Source organism: Ictalurus punctatus, chromosome 1 (assembly GCF_001660625.3).
Source record: "Ictalurus punctatus breed USDA103 chromosome 1, Coco_2.0, whole genome shotgun sequence".
Lineage (NCBI taxonomy): Eukaryota > Metazoa > Chordata > Actinopteri > Siluriformes > Ictaluridae > Ictalurus > Ictalurus punctatus.
Window position 1 is genome coordinate 27,643,523 of NC_030416.2, and position 20,545 is coordinate 27,664,067.

General features: G+C 38.1%; 2 protein-coding genes across 3 annotated transcripts in view; one reads left to right on the forward strand and one right to left on the reverse strand.

Annotated features, from left to right (window-relative positions):
- scn5lab (sodium channel, voltage gated, type V-like, alpha b) overlaps window positions 1–18,627 on the reverse strand; it is a 130,348-nt gene extending 111,721 nt beyond the window's left edge. Inside the window, exon 1 of the mRNA XM_017469225.3 lies at window positions 18,009–18,627. The gene's annotated coding sequence lies outside the window, so the exon portion shown is untranslated. The remainder of the gene's footprint in view (window positions 1–18,008) is intronic.
- Window positions 18,628–20,319: 1,692 nt separating this feature from the next.
- The window catches only part of wdr48a (WD repeat domain 48a), a 20,834-nt gene continuing 20,608 nt past the window's right edge, over window positions 20,320–20,545 (forward strand). For both annotated transcript variants that reach the window (XM_017479000.3, XM_017479007.3), the window contains exon 1: window positions 20,320–20,402. In XM_017479000.3, the coding sequence (XP_017334489.1) occupies window positions 20,337–20,402 (66 nt within the window). In that variant the 5' untranslated portion in view covers window positions 20,320–20,336. The remainder of the gene's footprint in view (window positions 20,403–20,545) is intronic.

Genomic DNA, 20,545 nt, shown 5'->3' on the forward strand with positions numbered 1-20,545 from the left:
GAATTCAAACTAAAGTTAGATGAATCATCTGCATGCTTAGGTTCCTGTAGCCACAATGGTCTAAATCAATTGATTTCTCTGTCCCTCACTCATTTTAAAATACAACAGTTGCCACAAGTTGTGGCCACCAAATAGACCTTGAGAAACTTAACGCAACAATATATACTTAACTTAACTTAAAAATATATTCATTTGTGCCCACATATTGAAAAAACCAACCACCATGTCATCTCCGTGGCTTAGTATGAGCCGGATATTTGCTAACTGTGCTGTAGAGTCTATAATACATGGGTCACTAGAAGCAGTGAACTTGTCAAACTTAAAGGCTCATTCTGCAGCTGAACAATCAAAAATCAAACCTATAGCGGGTTATGTTCACTCAGTTCTTTTTCTCTCCCTATGTTGTATCATTCTCTTTTCTCATGTCTCTTTCTATCCCTTTTGCATCTGCTCCATATGCTCTTGCTCTGTCTCTTTTACATGGGGCATTAGGCTCCAGATGTCTATAAAGGAGAGCAGGCCTGTCACTGAAAGCACCGCTCTGTCTTTTAATCACCCAGATTGTTTCAGACAAAGCCAGAGTTAGCCTCTTGCTCGACTCGCTGCTTCTCATGGAGCTGAAACACAACAAAACACAAACACAGCTCCAGCCAAGTCAGCTGACTGTGATGGGATGATACACGGCTCTGATGAGCAAAAAGGTGGCAGATGTCAGGCAGGAAGGAGTGTGACATAACTGTATCCACCTGTATGAAACTCTTGTAATTTCGCCTGTTCTCTGCAGACACAACCAGGCTTGCAAGTCACATGGTAATGGAGTACATTAATGTGGGTATTTTCAAAATGAGGACAGTTATATAGCCTGTAAACTCTTTAGGTTTATAAGAATACACACTTTTGAAAATTCATTTCATGAGTTTCATGAGCCTGATATGTCTAATGGCATGAAAAGCACATACTTTATGAAGGGGCAACACTCAATATGTTAATAAAAGAAGTAAAATTATTTATTGCATATTGATTTTAATCGGGGGGGGGGTAGCTTAGTGGTTCGCTTGTTTGCCTCGCACCTCCGGGATTGGGGGTTCGATTCCTTCCTCTGCTCTGTGTGCACGAAGCTTACATGTTCTCCCCGTGCTTTGGGGGTTTCCACTGCGTACTCCGGTTTCACCCAGTCCAAATACAGTACATGCATTGTAGGCTAATTGGCATCTCTAAATTGTCCGTAGTGTGTGAATGGGTGTCTGCAATTGTGCTCTGTGATAGGTTGGTACCCTTTCCAGGATGTTCCCCGCCTTGTGCACCAAGTCCCCTGGCAAAGGCTCCAGGCTCCCTGTGTAGGATAAGTGATACTGAAAATGGATGGATGGATGCATGGATGGAAATTTCTGTGCTACAAAGTTAAATTTCTGTCAGTTGCTCCAACTTTACCCTGTGGGAGGTAGTGGGAAAACACTAAGCAAACAGCTCAAATATATGCATGACTGCTGCAATTATGTTTATTGAATTACAAATGAATGTTGCTTTAAGGAGTTCAAATTCAATCAAAATGGATGTCTTCAGCCGATCAGCTGTCATAACCGAATGCCATTCTATCAGACTCTGAGCACTGCAATGTGAAGTGACTGGTTCTGTACCTCAGTCCAGTCAGTCACGTGGACTTCACGTACCTTTGCAATGCTATGTGCTGTCATTAGTCACTAGTGGCTGTGCTGGCAGCCCTGTCGTGGGGCCAGCGAGAGCCAGGGTGATGCTGGCCTTATCTCTGAACCTGACACTGAGCCGTTACAGAACCTGAGCAAAATGTCAGCATAGCCTAGCCACTACTAGCAGCTACGTATCATGAATGACATCAGGAAAAAAAAAAAAGCTCTCGGGCCAGATGAAATGGCAAAAACACGAAAAAAAAAACCCCCAAAAATGTGGGCATTCATTGTACCATTATTTGTGGGAAAATAAGTGCAATAGCAAAAACATTCCAAAGAGAAGTGATGCCAGGTGACAGGTAACATTTATGATCACTGGGCATATGCATTTTGATGCTGCAATAAATCCTGTAGTACAAACTGTAAGAGTATGCCTTTAGGTATAAGCTCAATAATAGTGCATTTGTTACCATTTGTTATGCATTCTGCTGATTCATCCATATTTAGAGGGAAATGCCCGTTTTGTCATCGTTAAAGTATATTTAAAGGTCTTTTTGACATGAACGGAATAAAATATAAACCACAATAAATAGAATTTTTCCATTTCACTTGTGAGTCATATAGTACAAAAACGAACAGAGCAGAACAAAGCCGAAGAAACAAACCTGAAATCTTATGCATGTTGTACTATTTGTTCCGTTAATAACAACCAGAAGTAATATAAATAGTTTCTGTTCAGCCAGATCTCATATTTGCCTAGGCGTAATGGTCAGCACTAACACCAGCCTCCCTACTGCCTTGCTTCTTCTCCTCCAATAGACTGGCCTTGTCCTCTGGGAAATTACCAATAAAGTCTTCATACATGAGCGGAGAGCATTAACAGGAAGCAGGGTGCTTGTTGGCTCAGGCCAGGACACACACTCTTGTGTGATTTCTCTGCTACAATGATTCGGTTTTTCACTGCTATATACCATCTATTAGGTGTTACGTTCAAAAAGAATTTAAAAAAGAATATCATACATTACATAAGCATGGACTAAAACAAAACGGGTCATACTTTTATAGGAAAATGATCTATGACTAAGTGATGTGGTTACCACATGGAAGTGGATTATTTTCTAGATCAGCAAGGACTGAAGTGATTAATTCCTGTTGTACTATAGCAGTTTGCCCACAGTGACAATTTTTTAATGTATTAATGAACAGCACATCATGCTTTTTAATCTGTATATATTTAACGTTATGGTACGTCCACAAGACAAGTTAGTTCCTGTTACATTAGTGGAGATATAAATAATTGTTTCCTTACCAGCCTCTCTTGAATTTAATCAGAACGCAGCTTTTCATATTACAGAGAAATGTGCAATCTCCTGTGTCCTGAAGACTTCCCAGAGGCGGGAAACTTACTGACTGTTACAAAGCACTGATGACTGAGACTTGTTCCATAACTGTTCAATTAATGCCTCCTAACAGAAAACTTCACCATATCAATTTGAATGAGGTTTTTCTTTGTTGAACAACAACACGTTTTTCTAATCAGTTTATTATTAGCCTTTAGATTATGTTGAGCGTGTGCTATACAAGTCCCTGTAAACTATTAGTTATTATAGATAACTACTATATAATTAGTCGTTACTATAGAAACGATAAAATACTAAACCGAACGCATTAATATGAATAATTTCAATTACAGACGGAACTAGTGTCAGAGCCGTGAAGTTATGGAAAATAAATTAACACTTACTGACGAATCAGATTAAAATACTCAGCAAGACTGTGGTATAATATATATATATATATATATATATATATATATATATATATATATATATATATATATATATATATATATATATATATTACCATAACCCTTCCTTGAAAACCTTAGCGAATATCATACCGCTAGACTTTCCAGTTCTTCGGTTGATGAAGACTCTGTATCAATGACATTAGGCATCCTTGAGGTCTTGTACATACTCAGTGTACTGCTCAAATATGTATGCTGCCGTGACAGTGGAAATATGACAAGAGCTCAGAGAGAGAGAGAGCTGTGGTGTTAGTTGTTGTTGCGGCTGTTGTGGGTGACAGCTCTGATAGGCTGGTCTCATTCTCACATGCATCATCTAATGCATTTACAGAGAGTAGCCTTTGATCATAGAGCTGTGGAGATGTTTCCTTTCCAAAGCAATTTGTCAGTTGAGTCTAGCAATAGATTCAAATATACGCATAAAACGGTCAATTCATAGTGTCATGTTAAATAATTGACATATTTATTAGTGGATATGTTCAGTTTCAATTAGATTATGTGCTGGATTTAATCTGGAACCTTTTTTATTCTTTTTTTTTTTTTGAGAACTGACTGCTACTCAGATGCCATGTTTTTTTTTATTAATGGTGTGGTTAATGTCATCTGCATGCTCCTTTGTAATGGATTGTGCTAAATGTTTTGTTCTAAATGAACCCAAAAGTAATCAGGTCCCTCAATATACTCCAGAGACCTCATGTAACAAATGAGCAAAGCAAAATCTGATGATCAAGCACCTGACAGGACGGGCAGTTACAGGCAGGTGCTGTTGGAGGAAAAAATGGCAGCGCTTCAAAAGGCAAAAATGATTTAACTCTTTTAGCCTGGTCAGCATGGATATTTAGGTTTAGAGCTTATTTCTGTAGTCAACCATGCTATAAAAATCAACCTGCATAAGCAGAGATTCAGGTATAATTACGTCAGATTTGCAGACAGCCTTGCAACACATTTGCTATGATAAAAAATGTTTTAAATACTCATAACCACCAATTTTGGTTATATGTTTGTTAGTCTATGATTAAATGACAGTCATTTCCTGATAGAATCTCAACATAAAACTCACTGAGCATGAGTATGCTGGTTGTGCAGTTTTTTGTTCCCCCACTGTTCCACTTTTTTTTTTTTTTTAAATGTCAATGAAGCCTACGCAGAACATCTTTGGAAACTTTTTTTCCCTTCCTGACCTTCATTCTTTCTGTTCTCATCTCTTTTTAAGTATACTCACCAGAAGAATTTCAGGGTCAGCAAAGCAATTTTCCTGCGTGAAGTACAGAAACGTGTCTGCGACTGGAGCCTAAGCAGGTTAACCTTGATTATGTCCAAAATAGGCTTATGCAGTGCAATCTGAGCTTAATTGAAACCTGGTCTGAATTCCAGCCGTCATGATGTGTGTATCCAATACGACGTGACTTTGGAACAGAGTGAGGTACAATCTGATTGGTTGCCGTGACCTCTAATGCCAGAAAGACATTTTAAGTGACAGTCCGACACTGTAATATTCATGCATCAGATTTTAAACACACCTGTGTGGTTATCTGACCTGCCAGAATGAAATCTCCTCTTGGACTAAACTCGAGCTGACTGAGGGCACCTGGACTGTGCTCTGGGCAGGTGATACGAGCACATGGAAATAGAGACTAAGTGAAATACGGCCGCTGTGAAGGTGAGATGGCAAACAAGTACAGCGCTTTCCCTTAAGATGTCACTTGTAAGGTGATTGTGTGACCTTCATTATATCCGTTAAATGCATGCAACAGGATACTCATTTATTTATTTATTTATTTATTTATTTATTTATTTATTTATATTTTGTTTCAAATAAAATGTACAATCCCTCTTCTTTTGTGTGTCTCAGATGATCTGAGAGGATCTCATTTTTGTTATCTCAGCTCTCATTGTCAGATTATCTTAGTCATCGAGTGAAACACATCCCACTTGTATTAAACGCATCAGTTATCATTATGACTGAAATGATATGTGTCAGTTTGCAAATCCTCAGGATAAATCTGTTGACAGAATGTCAAGGCAATAAAGATTTAGACACTACTTATTTCCTCTAACCAACTTGGTTCAGAATTCTGTGTGGCCTACATAAATATAGCTCCATGAAGTTCTGTATAGCTAATATAATTCTAGTAACTGATATCTGTTTTGAGGAAATTAAAACTACCCAAGGCTTTGAGCAAGCTCAGATAAGCATCAGTTTGGGATTTCTTCTAAATATCAACTCCCTGTTGAGCTATTATTTATTTTGTTTTGTTTTTTAGCAGGGCAAAACAATATTTTGATATAAGTTGTTAAAGAAAATTAGTATTGACTAAATCGTCATTTTTGGGCAGTTTTATACTGAGTAGATGCAAACTGTTTAAGCTACAATGATCACTGATGAGTTTAATAAAAGTGAAGTATTATCCGCTGGATGACTAAAAAAAAAACCCGTTACAATGGGAGAAATGACGTGACCAAATACCCGGGATCATCTGAGACATGCCAAATGTATGCATGGAGAGGAATCTTACCTTTTATTTGAAAGTGACTAATCAAAACAATAGCCCTTCAGTTTTCACTCTCCGGCTTCAGAACTTTAGAGCTGTGACTTGTGTTGAAGAAGATGGCTGTTGGAGCTAAGGAGTCACTTAAGCTTGATTTCAGTGGGTGTACTGATTTTAGATGCTGCCGAAAGAACTGTACTGCATTCTTCGTCATTAGTGCGTCACCAGAATGCCAACCTAGAGAATATTCAGAGTCAGCCTGCACTGTGATTAAAACAGCCCACTGAACTCTGTGTCAATCAGGAACTCCATGCTCACTCACCTTCCAGGGGAACGACAGGCCGCGTGTGAGGGGAAGCAATTAGTGATTAATATGCTGATTAGGATTTAAATGCTAGCTGCTGCAGAATGGCAGCGCGGTTGCCATGGAGAAGAAGGTGGGCGGACCATGTCATCAGCTCCCTGATAGCTTTGACATCTGTGTTTCAGCAGCCACTTCAGGTGGGCCTTACAGTGAGGCGCTGTGCTCGAAATCTTCAAGGTGGTGTTCAGTGTCACTTTAGCAGCGATTATCTTGATTGCAGAGATTTACAGTGGCACTCAGTGGGTTTCACGAAGCCTGAGACACAAAGCCCATTCCCACCACTATTGTCTTACTGACCATACATTTAACTTGCAGCAACACTGACATGAACAGTATATCTTAATTTTTGCTACATTATGTTATATGACCCTTTCACATGATATCAACACTCTATTACACTCACATTCTAATAATAATAATAATAACAATGTTGTTGTTATCATCATTTATGTAGTACAGAGCTACTGAGGTGACATGATGTATCACCACAGTTATACTGAGTCCAGTAATTGTGCAACTTCAGCCACGACTAAATATGCCGTGGAACGTACTTAATATGTGATCTATAGTTCAGTATTTGGCAGAAATAGGTGAAAAAAAGTCTATTCATTTTGAGAATTCGCTTTGAGAATATATATGTGTTTAAAGGGTTCATTTCGGGGTACAGCATATACATTTAACTATCCTTGAAAGACAATTAGTCACCAAGAATCGATTACTAGCCTTATCTAGCACTAGGGTAAATGCGTTTAATCAGCCAGTATCAAAGTTAAAGTTGATCCTATACTCAAAGTTTTTTGTCTGCTGGAAGTCTGGGTGAAAATGATTTAAGAACAAAGACCGTCTTTCTTTTGAAATAACTCTATGCCTTTAAAAGGTCAAGCCTAGCATTATTTATGATAAAATAACCCAGATATGACCGAGCCTTTAGAAAGTCAAGTCCAGTATTTTCACCGGGTCTAAAGTAGAGTGTGGGTTAGCCCTGCTCACCTCTGCTGCATGATTCAGGTTCCTCCTACGCTCAAGTGTCTGCATGCTATTGCTCAGATATTAAAAAGTAGGATAATGTCATCTGAAGAGCCAGACATTAAGATTTTGTGTAGGTGACTGGAGAAAATGTTTTAATAAGCTGTCTCGAGCATAAGCCTCACCCTCAAACGAGCCACATTGTGCTCAAGAGCGATGAGCAATGCAAACTCCTGACATTATTAGTGGCCTGGAGCCACTTAGAAGAATGTTTCTGTTTAAGCGACCCTGGTTTCTGCCCAAATCGCATTGACATATTTAATTTATTTTTATTTTAATATTATTAATTAAAATTATTAATTATTATTAATTTATAATTAATTTTCATTCTTTGCCATGCTTTTGTAAATCATTCTGCATTGCCGGGTGTATCAAGCTGCTCTTTATAAATTCCCATTCCTTATCTACAGTGCTTTACTCTCATGCAGGCTTTGGAATAAAATCCAACATGTAGCGTGCAGTAAATATTAAATTACAGCACGCACAGTAAAATCCCAAGTGTTGAATTAACACCCAGAGTGTTTATATGAGTCCAATGGACTTATATAAACACTGAAGGGTGTGAATTCAACACTGTGGGTGTTAAATCAACACTGGTGATTTTGCTGTGTGTACATAAACCAGTCTAGAACTGAATCATATAAATAAAGCTGATGTTAGTAGTAGAGTTAGTACGCTGTATAATCCACTTGTGTACTAGAGCACAGTGTATGGCGTTTCAAATAGCAGTTCCAACATGCGTCTAACTTTGAATCCCGCCCAAGGTTTGTGTAGGAGGGTGAGCAGCACATTTGGTATTATCCTGTAGATTGTCTTTGGAGTGTGCAGTTGAATAAAAAATCCAGAAAATGATGTAGGATATGGTCATGACTACCCATGATGGCTTTATTGAACTGTACAAGCATGGGCAGTTTTTCAATTTCAGGGAGAAGTAAAAGCGTTTTGCACAGAAAGTCAGTGTGCTCTCTGTGATCATTATGATATCCATATAACTTTGGTAAATATGGTGAGCTTCTTAATGAATTAATAAGGGACCGCTGTGTTACTGGTTTATCTGGGGTGTTCATTTGTGGAATTTGTGGAAATCACTTAGCACTTTATCACCTGATATACTGTAGTGTTTTACTGGCGAGACAGTATCATGTGAATGCCAGTAAATTCACAAGTGAAGACTGGGGAACAAATAGCATCAGTCATGTCAATTAGTCAATAAAATTTTATCTTATCTGTATAGTGCTTTTAACAATAGGAACTGTTACAAAACAGCTTTACAGACATCAGAATGTCGATTTAGATCTGTGCTAGAGGCAACAGTGTCAAGTATCCATGTAAGACAGTCTGTACAGGATTTCGTACATTTTCTTTGAGTTTTTTTTGTGATTGTTGCACCTAAGAATTATTGATTTTGCTGTGGGTTTTTTAAACATTTGCGATGCAACTTGCAGAGTTTTTCTGCGTTTTTTTTTTTTTGCAGAAACCTACCGCAAAATTACAGTTGCACAAAATTGTTTTCCCAGTGATGTTCGTTGGTAAATGAGACCTTTTAGCTGTACTCGTGTTTGACACACGTGAATCGAACAGGGCTTTGGCTGAATATGGGTTGTGATGACGTCACATGATGGGTCTTGGCCCAAATCTGTGGAAAATCTGCTGTAATTTTTTTTTTAAATTGCAAGCTCCTCTGAATATAGCAGCGTGTGCTTGATTTTGCGTTCATTTCTGCGATCGCAAAATTGCAAAATCCTGGAGGGCCTGGTAAGTTTATCCGCTGATGTTAGGGTGAGTCTTCGTCATAAAGTTTGAAAATGTTATCATGTATTAAAAGCACTGGATAAATCTGGATATGAATGTACATGCAAAATACTAACAGCTGTTAGCAGTTATCATGGCTATTATGCCATTATTAAGCTGAACTCCACTGATATTAGGAACACCCAAATTAAAAGGGGTGCACACTTTGTGAGTGCCTGAGATGGGAGGAGGACAGCGGAAACAGTCCCATTTTCACTCCATTTCCACCTCTTTATAAAGGCCTGGGGTTCAGTAATTTATGAGAGTGCTCTCCTTTAAGCTCGGCTTGTGCGTTCTCTCTCTCATTAAGCCTTCCCACTGCTCTGACACACATTTTAATTTCACTTCAAAGAGGTCAAATTAGTTTGGGCTGCTCTGTTCTCTGTTTGTCTCTAACAGTTTTGTTGCATCAGTTTTCACTCTGGTCCATTTTTCACTGACAAGGCGACAGCAGGCGGCACACATGAGGAGTTTCCTCTTGACATTTACTACCCTAAACGTCAATACGGCAGAAAATAACAGCAAAGTAGCCGCTGCAGTTGGTAAGTTTTGGATCAATCACTAGCATGGCGCTGGCTACAGAGGAACATTTGTACATTGCTGATCCGATATAACAAAGTCCAAACAAACAAACAAACAAACAATTAGAGTAGGGGGCAATTATGCAGCAATGCTGATAATGAACAGTAATGTTGTTGAAACTAATTACACCAAAAGATCCTTCTTTTCCTGAAATACTAAAAATCCTTTGAACGAACTGCTTTACTGGGCTTGAAAACCATTTACGGCACAACTATAATTATTTATCTAATTTTTGTCAACAGTCACCCTCATCTCCACACACACACACACACACACACATGCACGGACGCATGAAGGAATATTTGAGTCATTACATTAAAATGCCACTCATGTAAAAAAATATTATAATAATAAGTGAGTGAGCGGTTGAGTCACAAATACCAAATATTACAGAGAGAACACACCGCCTTATTTAACACAGTGGTCACTGCTTTTAACAATAAGCCTAATTCTAATAAATCTAAATGTTACACTATATCTTTACATTCAAAGCAGACATGCTATCGATTGAAAAAAGATGCCACTAAGTACACAGATGAGTGAAAACGCTTGCATAATCTTTGAAGACAAAATGAAAAAGACACACAGATGTTCCTTAATTATCACATGTTTTAACAAATGGTCAAATTGTGGACATAAAGTAAGGTATAAAATATGACAGGGACTATTGTTATAGGAAAATATGCAATGACAGTTTGGTGTTATGTCAAGTGGAGGGCTGTTATTGCACTTTATTTTACAATAACATCATACCCTGAAGTGGTTTATTCCTCAACCATAGCAATTTGTTAACACTGACATTTTTTTATATTTATATTTATGTTTATAAGTCATACATTTTATCCAATTAGAGCAAGGGGGGGGGGGGGGGGGGGGGGGTTGAAATTATTTGTGTCACACTCCACTCTACTAGTTCTTAGACTAGTAGAAAGGGTTTTAAGAATTTGCAGTTTTTCATAATTATTATCATTATTTTTATTTTATTTTTTCACTAGCCTGCAAGAAGGTGGAAATGTTATAATTATACTGTTGTAGTTGTATACGGCGTTTTACTATCAAAAAAGCTTTACTTGTGCTGTCCGTTTTATCTCTGTACCAAAGTTATTGTGGGGAGATGTGCCCACTATTTGCCCAGCAAGGGGCTCACACCCCTCCCCTTTCCCATCCCCCTGCTCACTAGCAGCTAAACACAGAGTCACAATTCTCTATACACAGAAACCCAACGGTGTCCTGAAAAATCTTATAACAGACTTAATGAATAAATTAAGAAATAAATTCATTCAGTTGATTATACGGATTGAAAATGTCTGATAATTCAATTTCCATTCTGCCGGCAGCACCTCAGTTTAACGTCACATCCGAAAGACGGTGATGTTGTGGGAGATCTGTGAAACCACTTAGTTCTTGTTATCACTTATGTTGTAATAACTATAAACAGTCTTTCCCTCGCCAACCTCCGTTTTTCTTTCTTTTGAAGACAACAAAATGTAGCTTTTTGTTTGTTGCGAAAAAAAAAGCACAAAATCCATATCAGAAAACTTTTAGGAACACCTTTCTGACTGTTACAAAGCACTGACACTGGAGACTCATTCCAAAATGAATAACAAAATATCTTCTCACAGAAAACGTCACCGTTCATTTCACCTGAACTTCATCAAAGGTTTTTAATTATTTTTAATCCATTTATACAGCATGCCCACCATACAAGTCCCAGTGTAGAGTAATATTGTTACTATACTGTAGAAGCATTAATATATAAAATGTATGAGTATTAATATAAACCTGTTATTTTCCTTGTAGCCATCATTCCTCTCAGAGCTACTCTTATAGAAAATTCCAACTAATTCTGGAAATTCTGACCAATCAGAATCGAGAACAGTGCTGACGTTTTATATGCCCACTGTTTGTCTCACCTTTTTAACTGCCTTCATACTATGGCAAAATATTTTATTTTTTTATCTATATTTCTGATGATGTTGCCTTATAATTTAGAATTCGCCTTGCTGCAAGACATCCCGACGTTTCATTGATTCATTGATAACTTCTTGGAATGTTAATCATTTTTAAAAATATATTTTGAAACACAGAGGTACATTTTTCTTGCTTTCCTAGAGAGACCTTGGGATATGAATGGCCATGTTGAGAGCAGTAAAATGAGAAGCTGTCATTTGTTAGGCAACAGAGACGTGTGGTGCTAGCATATTCGACAGACATTATCAGACATGAGAGTATTTGATGTCCTCCTCTTTAAATGATATCATTGTAATGTCCCGTACAGTAACCTTACACTTTAGATTTTTATATATATATATATATATATATATATATATATATATATATATATATATATATATATATTAAAAAACAGCATTATACAGTGTTTTGTTATTCAATGAGAGCTCTTAGCATCAAATGGAAGATTACTATTACTTTGTTCTAATTTAAATAAAAGCAGTAGCATCCAAACTGCCATGTCACGTTCTTATTAATCGCTTTAGGATTGAGGAGAGTTCAGAGGTTGGACGTGCAGACACACGACAGAAACACATAATGCTACCGGAGCTAATATTGCTTCTCTTTTTTTTCTTTTTCAAGACTTTGGTCCGAGACAGCATGATCTTGATTACTCTAATAATGCTTACATCGATTTGCTCCACTGTTGGCCATGCTATAGCAGGAAGAATGCACTGTGCTCCTGCGACCCACTTAGATTCATCTTGTTTGAGCTCTGCCCTCGACGCAGTGTCGCTGGGGCTGCACGCCTCTTTAATTACACTCATTGCTTTTGTAAAACCTTGTTTCTCACAATCACACAGCACCCTCTCTGCACTTTAGCTCATCTCTCTGCCTGCCTCTGCTGTTGTTTGCATTTTGTATGGAAACATGCAAAACATCATTACCTACTAATTACGCCATATAATAAATCGAATTAAATAAAGAAATAGAAACGCAGAAACATGTTACTGTAGAAAAGAAACTTTTCATAAAATACTGTTTATTCCTTCCTCTCTTGCACTGACTCTCTGATAAACAAACACATATATACTGTACACTTAAGAACATCAATATTTTGCTATATTTAACTCAGACATGATGCTAGCAATGTCTGCCAAGCTCAACCACTAATTTTCAAACTTGAAAAGGAGCATAAAACAGTGTAGCATTGCAACTATGCTACAAGTGTAATGGCTGTGTTTCCCTTTGAGTGTTTGCCAGCACAAAGTGTAATAGAAGCCAAAATCAATCAGTGCGTGCGTGCGTGCGTGCATGCATGCGTGTGTGTGTGTGTGTGTGTGTGTGTGTGTATGTGTGTGTGTGTGTGTGTGTAATTCATAATGTGTATGAACATCTCTCTAATAATAACACAGGATCCAATACAGTTTAAACGGTGATCCAATTGATGGGGTTCTACTGTATATATGGTGCAGCCTGTTTCCAGGAAATACTGATAATACGTCACTTGTTTCCCGCTCGCTATTGCTTCTCTAATGTTAGCTCTTCTATAGGTAAAGAGAGCAAAAAACCCTGAAGGAAAAGTTTCTATCCATGCTGTATACTAATCTGGCATGAGTGTGGTGAGGATCAGTTTTGGAGACCAAAGAATGTTTGTTTTCAAGCTGATGAACTAACTTTGCCTATCATCAGTGAAAACATATTTGGTGTTTATTTCCCAGGAGACTGTCAGTGCATGAGCAGAAAGGAGTTGTGTAACAGCATGCCTCGCTGAAAGCAATTCTCTTCTAACCTTACACAAGTGTCTGACAAGCTCGGAGTTGATCTTTTCTATTTCGTGCTGGACCTTTTCTTTATCAGAGAGCACTGTGCACTCGTCTGTATGCCAGGCACTGAAGAATAACCACGCATTTAAAGGTTCAAGGACAGTTTATGAGCACCACTGTAAATACCTCCGGCAGAGATAAATATCCCCAGCATGCTGGTGTCACCTGAAGCTATCCACTTTTCCTCTCCAAGCTGATGATTCTGCTGGCCTAGTTAGATAACAATCAACTCAAGTCTTCTTAGGAAAGACTGTAAATTCAAAGCATGTTAGGCACATGCTTCATAGGAATAATCAAAGTGCATCCATATGATTAGAATGATTGCAGACCTCAAGATCGCTTTTAAAGATTCAATCAGGAGCCACTGCAACAGGCAGGACACTTGGTTACGACCAGACAGTAGAAAATGTTACAGTACAGCTTTGTAATGCTTTATGATTTATTTAACATCTTAAACGTGTGGTTTATCATTCAGTTGTTTATCTTAAAGCATATCCAGCAAGTATTATAATTGATTCAAAAACTACAATAAAACTAATATGAAAAGTATGTAGTTACAAGAGAGAAGAATGTATGTCTAGAACCAGTGTGACACCAGTAACAGAAAGCATTAAGTACTGTAAAATTTAACCACTTCCCATAAGGAGGTGATTCGTCCATTCTGTGCATCACTGACATTAAAAACAAGCCTTCATCGGATCAATAAAACAAGATAAAGGAGAACCTGACACAAGTATCCACATTCCCCAGGGGCTTCCTTCAAAGTCCAGATTAGTAGATGGCTATTCGCTCATGTTAACTCATCGTTTCTTTGTGCACTCATCAAAACAGTACAAAATAACCAAATTTAAAGTGGGATCCAAATCCCCAAACGCTGAAGGTCATCTAGGTTAAGGCGTGAGGCATGGAGGTCACTTATCATTTGTCATTTTGAGTAGATGCACAGCCAAATGTCATGCACGCTTTGCTCAGGCAGGGACAAATCTCTCCCTGAAGGACTAAACAAGAGCCTTTTCAAGAGATCATTTCTGACTACCCTTTTGGGGCCTGTGGTCAATACAACAGCGGCCAAAGGACGGCGAGCATTTTTACAATGATATACAATGGTTAATACCCAACGAAACCACAAAGAGATCAAAAGAAATAAAATCTTAACTATGGAGAATATCTAATTAACATAATATAATATTATACGACACTCTTCTGAAGTCTAAGCCACTCTACATTTGTATATAAATGATCTATTACATGCTATTTTATGCATACTGCATGAAATATTTTTTTAACCCACAAAAAAATGTCAATGTTACAGAGGAAATGTTATATTTTTCTAAATAATGGACAATATTAAATAATAGACCATGTTTCTGATTTAAAAAAGAAAAAAAAAAAAACATGATCACGGCTGTGTGATTTTACCTCTAATAACAGAAGTTTTCCAAGAAGCTTAGCTAATTTCCTTATAAAACTGCTCAATGGTGTAGGAGAATGAATGTTTTTTAAATACAAAGGGTCGGTATACATCCACACAATTCTTGAATAGCCTCCCCATATTCTCTATTTTATCATCTATCCACACCATTCTCTAGAAGCCTCCATGTATTTTATGTATATCTATCTTATCCCTAAAACAACAAAAATGCATTTCTATGCAACCTGATCTAACGTTTTGTTTAGATGTCAGTACAAAAGGTATAAGCAAAAATCCAGTGACAGTTGCTATCTGATCATTTACTCTCAGCAGCTCATATCTGTTTATTGCGTAGTCAACTCAAAGCTCCCTATGTACTAACTGTAGTGGGAACATATAGTTACAGATACACACCCTGGCCGTATATACCTGAATCATGGCACAGTGAGAGCCAGATCTTGGCTATTTCTCCTGTGCAATACTCATAAGATTTGTACAATATTAACTCAGAGGTAAATTTTACATTTAGAAATACCAGACCCATTGTTAGGAAGTATCTTATATGTGAATTTAAAATATTTTAATATTAGAACTTAAGAGACTTAACTATAAAATTACTATAATGAAGCTTTCCCACAGGGACATAGTTTCAAATTGCCCTACGAGACAATCGTTGGATCAGTGACATAAGGGCAGTTGTCACAAATAAATTACGAGTGACAAAACAAATAATGGCTCCAAGGTCATCTGGCGTTGTCACAACCACACAGCGTGAGTGAGACCAGTGGCTCTGCTCCACATCAGTGTTATTGTATAGCGATCATAAGCAAAACACACAGAAAGAGCTTGCCTATGAGCAGTTTAGTATTTTGAAGTACTGAGCATTTTGAAATTAAGAATTGTTAACGGGAAGGGTTGCTGGGGATCCCATGTGTGTTAGCCCACAGTGACAGCATTATGTCAGAGTGAGCTAATAGTTAAGCATATTAAAACAAAACAGTCTCCATGGATAGTTTTGCCTTGATCTATCAAAAGCTTATAATACATTGGAATTGAAGTGTGTGTATGTGTGTGTATATATATATATATATATATATATATATATATATATATATATATATATATATATATATATATATATATATTAGATTTTGAATATTAGACAATTAATAATTAAGAATATTGTCAATAACAATCTGTGTGCACAACTTTTGAAATAATAGTAAAGAATATCTTAAATACTACAATATTAATAAATATTATTTCATTATTGCTCATTCTCTCTCTCTCTCTCTCTCTCTCTCTCTCTCTTTTACACAGGATAGGCTGAACTTTATGGACTGAATACAGAACTTAATAAATTGTACACTATATGTGTTGTATTGCTTATCTATAGGCTTCTGGTTTGAAGTTAAAAAATCAGCATGTATAGGACACACGGTCAGATGGCCTTGTTGGAATAAAGCCACTTTCAACATGTTAGTGAATTATTATTATTATTATTGTTGTTGTTCTTGTTCTTGTTAATGAGCATATTTATTACATTGGTGTTGTTTGGCTGCACAATGGCCAAATTACAGCAGGCTATATTACTTAATTATGTAATTTTTAACTCACTTTCCTAACAGCCTCGCTTTTATAATCCCAAAACGCTATTATTATTCTTACTTGCAAGGTATTTACCTAAAATCGTGCATTTTTTTGCCATGGCACTTTGAGAACTGAACTTTCAGGACCTTGGACAAGAGCGGAAGGCTTCCTGAAGCTTTTTCTTTTCCGTGTTTAAAGGTCACTCGCTGAGAGGGCGGGGCTTGTTTCCAAAGCCGCATATTTGTCTACTAAATACTATGTCTAAATAACACTCCACCTATTCTGACATACTGCTCAAAACAAACGCTGAAAGCTCGTGTATAAGTGTGAATTAAGCGCGCCAAGCCTAATAAGTGTGTAACTAGCACCTTGTGCGACAGGTTATAGAGGTAGTGTGTTATTTTGTCGTTGTATTTAGTAGTAATGTGGGGTTTGAGACCGAACCAGTGGTTTGTTTTGGCGCACCAGGTCAATATCAAACACACACCTGCTCACTCAGTGTCAAAACGCAATTCTCAATCAGGAAGAAAAAAAAAAACAAACAAACAGAACGTTAAACCTATTTAAATTCCCAATGTGTACACATCTGTACATTGCCTTGTCACTGAAATGGTCCAATTTTTTGTACCTTTAATTTATCACTTTTACATGTGGAATGTGGATGAAGTGTACCTTGAAATTAGATCTTAAAGACCACTCTTGTACCTTTAATTAGCTTTTAGTGTAATTATTTAAAGGTGCACTAAAGGTGCAACCTTTCAGGTAGAGATAATCAGTAAAGGTACAAGCCATGTACCCGTGAAGATCACATTAGTCATAAGGAAAGGCAGTGTATAGTGCACAACCAGCAGGAATAAATAAATAAATGAATAAATAAATAAAGTCTGGCTTTTGCTACATAAGTGCGTGAGAATTAAAATAGGGGGGAAAGTTAGACTACATGAAAGATAAATGCGATTTAGTCCATGGAGCAGTAAATGTTGTGTGCCATCAGTTCCCCCTCCATGGATACTTCAACACACAATGCAATCAGCTGTAGAGGGGTACTAAACGTGATTAAGGCTTTCTGCACGAGCTATAGCAGTGATTTTAATTCAGACATACAACATATGCTGAGCTCCTCATTAGCCCTCACTTCACCTGAGGTTAATTTACACTATGCTATAGAACTTACCTGGACTATACAGGACTATTATTCTCTTTTGTTAATTCACCCAACATGTACAAACCTGCTCAGTGAACACTGTTTACTGAAATCTATTTTTTTTAAGTTGTGACAAAGGGATGAATTGTACACATTTTACTTTCACTTAATTGATGGACTACAATGTACTACTTTTGTGATGATTAATTGACAAAACAGATGTGTAATGAAGGCGCAACAGAAAGTTCCAGATTGTTTTATAAAGCAGTGCGAGAGAGAGAGAGAAAGAGAGACACGAAAGAGGTAGACTGAGAGTGAGAGAGGAGAGCAGACTGATACAGGCACGGGTACTGTACTGATCGTGCTGCTTGCTACTTACGTGTGAAACTTTATTTTCTTGACAGCTTTGCGTCCAAAAGAAGCGGCCCTTATAGTTCAGCGACTTCCGACATTCCCAGTGAGCGCTAGCAAAACCCAGAGTAGCCTGAGGGCATGTGAAACCCTCTCTGGAAACTCATCCCGTCCAGCTAAACGGCCTCTGATGAGTTTTTCACTCGCGCTAAAAACGCGCGTCCACTCGGGGATCAGGCGCAAACCGACGCGATCCGAAATTCCGCTCCATATGACATGGCGCACACCTCTGAAGAGGCTAACACCTTCACCAGAAATTCTTTTCCCACTCGGTCCTCTTGGTAAATCATCCAAATCAGAAAGAATCCAACATATTAAAGTTGAGATCGTTGTCTAAAAATATATATATATGATTAAAAATACAGGTCAGTGAAGCCGAACCCGACTCTTCCCGGCTTCTAATGTTGTCCAAACGGCGACTCAGTAATAAGACGCTGTGTACATGGCAGGTACTTGAGTGAGCGACGCTCTCCTGTAAATCTTCAAGCGCAAACGCGTACGGAACCTGTGTGAACGCCGTCGAGCCGCCGACTGAGGAAGTGAGCTGGTCGGTGCGTGGGAAACGCCTACTCCCGCCTGCTTTTGCGCTCTCTTTACGCACCGCTCCGACTCACATCTGTTTGGCCCTTTAAAACTTTCTTTGTGCAAAACTGGTGAGGGTGGGGGGTGGGGGGATCACGGCTGCAAATTTTGATAGCCCCGTGAATGATTAGCGCGGAGTTGGAAATGAACTGTAGGATACTGAGATCTAGGACAAGTCTTTGGGGACTGGAGTGTTTAATATCATGCGAACAACTGTTGTTTATCAACTCGCTGGAGCAATTAAGCCTGGTGTGTTGTTTTCACCCTTTAAAATGGGATTTAAGTGTTTACGAGGACATTTCAAGCAAGGACACCGATTTGCTTTTTGTTTATGGATGAGTCGAATGATGGAAGCAAAGATTATTACCTTAATATGTACATTATAATAACTTTTACATTCATTTTTATTCAGGGACATTAAAATGAAATGGAATTATATTTATGTATAATGCCTTGAATATTTTTGTTTGGTATAGTTGAAAGTGTGCAATGAAAGCGCGCTTAAGTCGGAAAAGAGTGGACACACACACAGACACACACACATGCACGCACGCGCGCGCGCGCACCCACACACACACACACACACACACAGAGCTGCTGAATCTGCAGCTCCCTCTGGCGAACCACTAATACTAGAGGCGCACAAGGCTTTCGCATGCGTTTCTATGATTTCTACCAACAAAGCAAGTTGATACCACACACAGTCCAAACACCTGAGCAGTTCAAAATTAATGGCTAAGGGCCCAATACTCGTGACGTCATAGCAACCAGGATAATCAAGGGTTGAAGTCTTATATTATATAAAATGATAATAATAATAATAATAATAATAATAATAATAATAATAATGGGAGCATGGTGGCTTCGTGGTTAGTATGTTTGCCGCACACCTCCGGGGTTGGGGTTCAGATCCCGCTTGCCCTGTGTGAATGGAGTGTGCATGTTCTCCCTGTGTTTTGGTGGGTTCCTCCGGGTACTCTGGTTTTCTCCCCCATTCCAAAGCCATGTGTTGTAGGCTAATTGGCATGTCTATATTGTCTGTAGTGTGAACAGGTGTGTGAATGCGTGTGATTGTGCACTGCAACGGTTTGGCACCCCGTCACAGTAGTATTGTACTGTCCTGTGTTGTTAGCACACGCGTGAACGTGCACTTTGTGTAGAAACATGTAGATCTTATTTAGTTCTGTGTCGTCTCATGTTGTTAGTGTGTTGTTTTATGTAGCACCATGTTCCTGGAGGAAGGTTGTTCCGTTCCACTGTGTACTGTACCATCTGTAGGCCTATATGGTTGAAATGACAATAAAAACACTTGCACTTGAAACAGCAGCAAAGTTTACATTTGGACTTTGATAAAAAAATGTACACAGTGCGAGTGGCTTGAATACCAATGCATAACAAACCTGAAATTATGAAATCATGACTTCATTATTATAAAGTCATATAAAGTTGTATAACCCTAATGTACAAATGCTACATTTTATTGTGCATTTTCCAAAACTTTTAACTCTCTGAAATCATTCAAACTTAGAAAACAAACTTTGAGACAACTTGACTGATATATGATAAGACGTTCAAACTATCCCATCGCCTATATATTTGTTAAATTAAGAGATGATTTAATGTTGTCATTTGCACAGCTGCTGCACTGCGCGCGTTTAGGGGTGTTTGTTTTTTTTTGTTGTTTTTTTTTTGGCCGCTTCACGGAAGTGACGTCATGCTGTCAACATGTAAGATGGCGACTCATCACAGGCAGAATGCTGCCGGGCGGAGAAAAGTGCAGGTAAATTTCCACTTTCACGGCGTTATTTCACATGTGCGTAGACAAGCGTTTGGTGCTGATTATTTAAGGACATATCTGTGAAGCTTTTCTCCACGCTGTGTGTGGATTATATCATCATATCTGTGTAAAAACCAGAGCGGAGT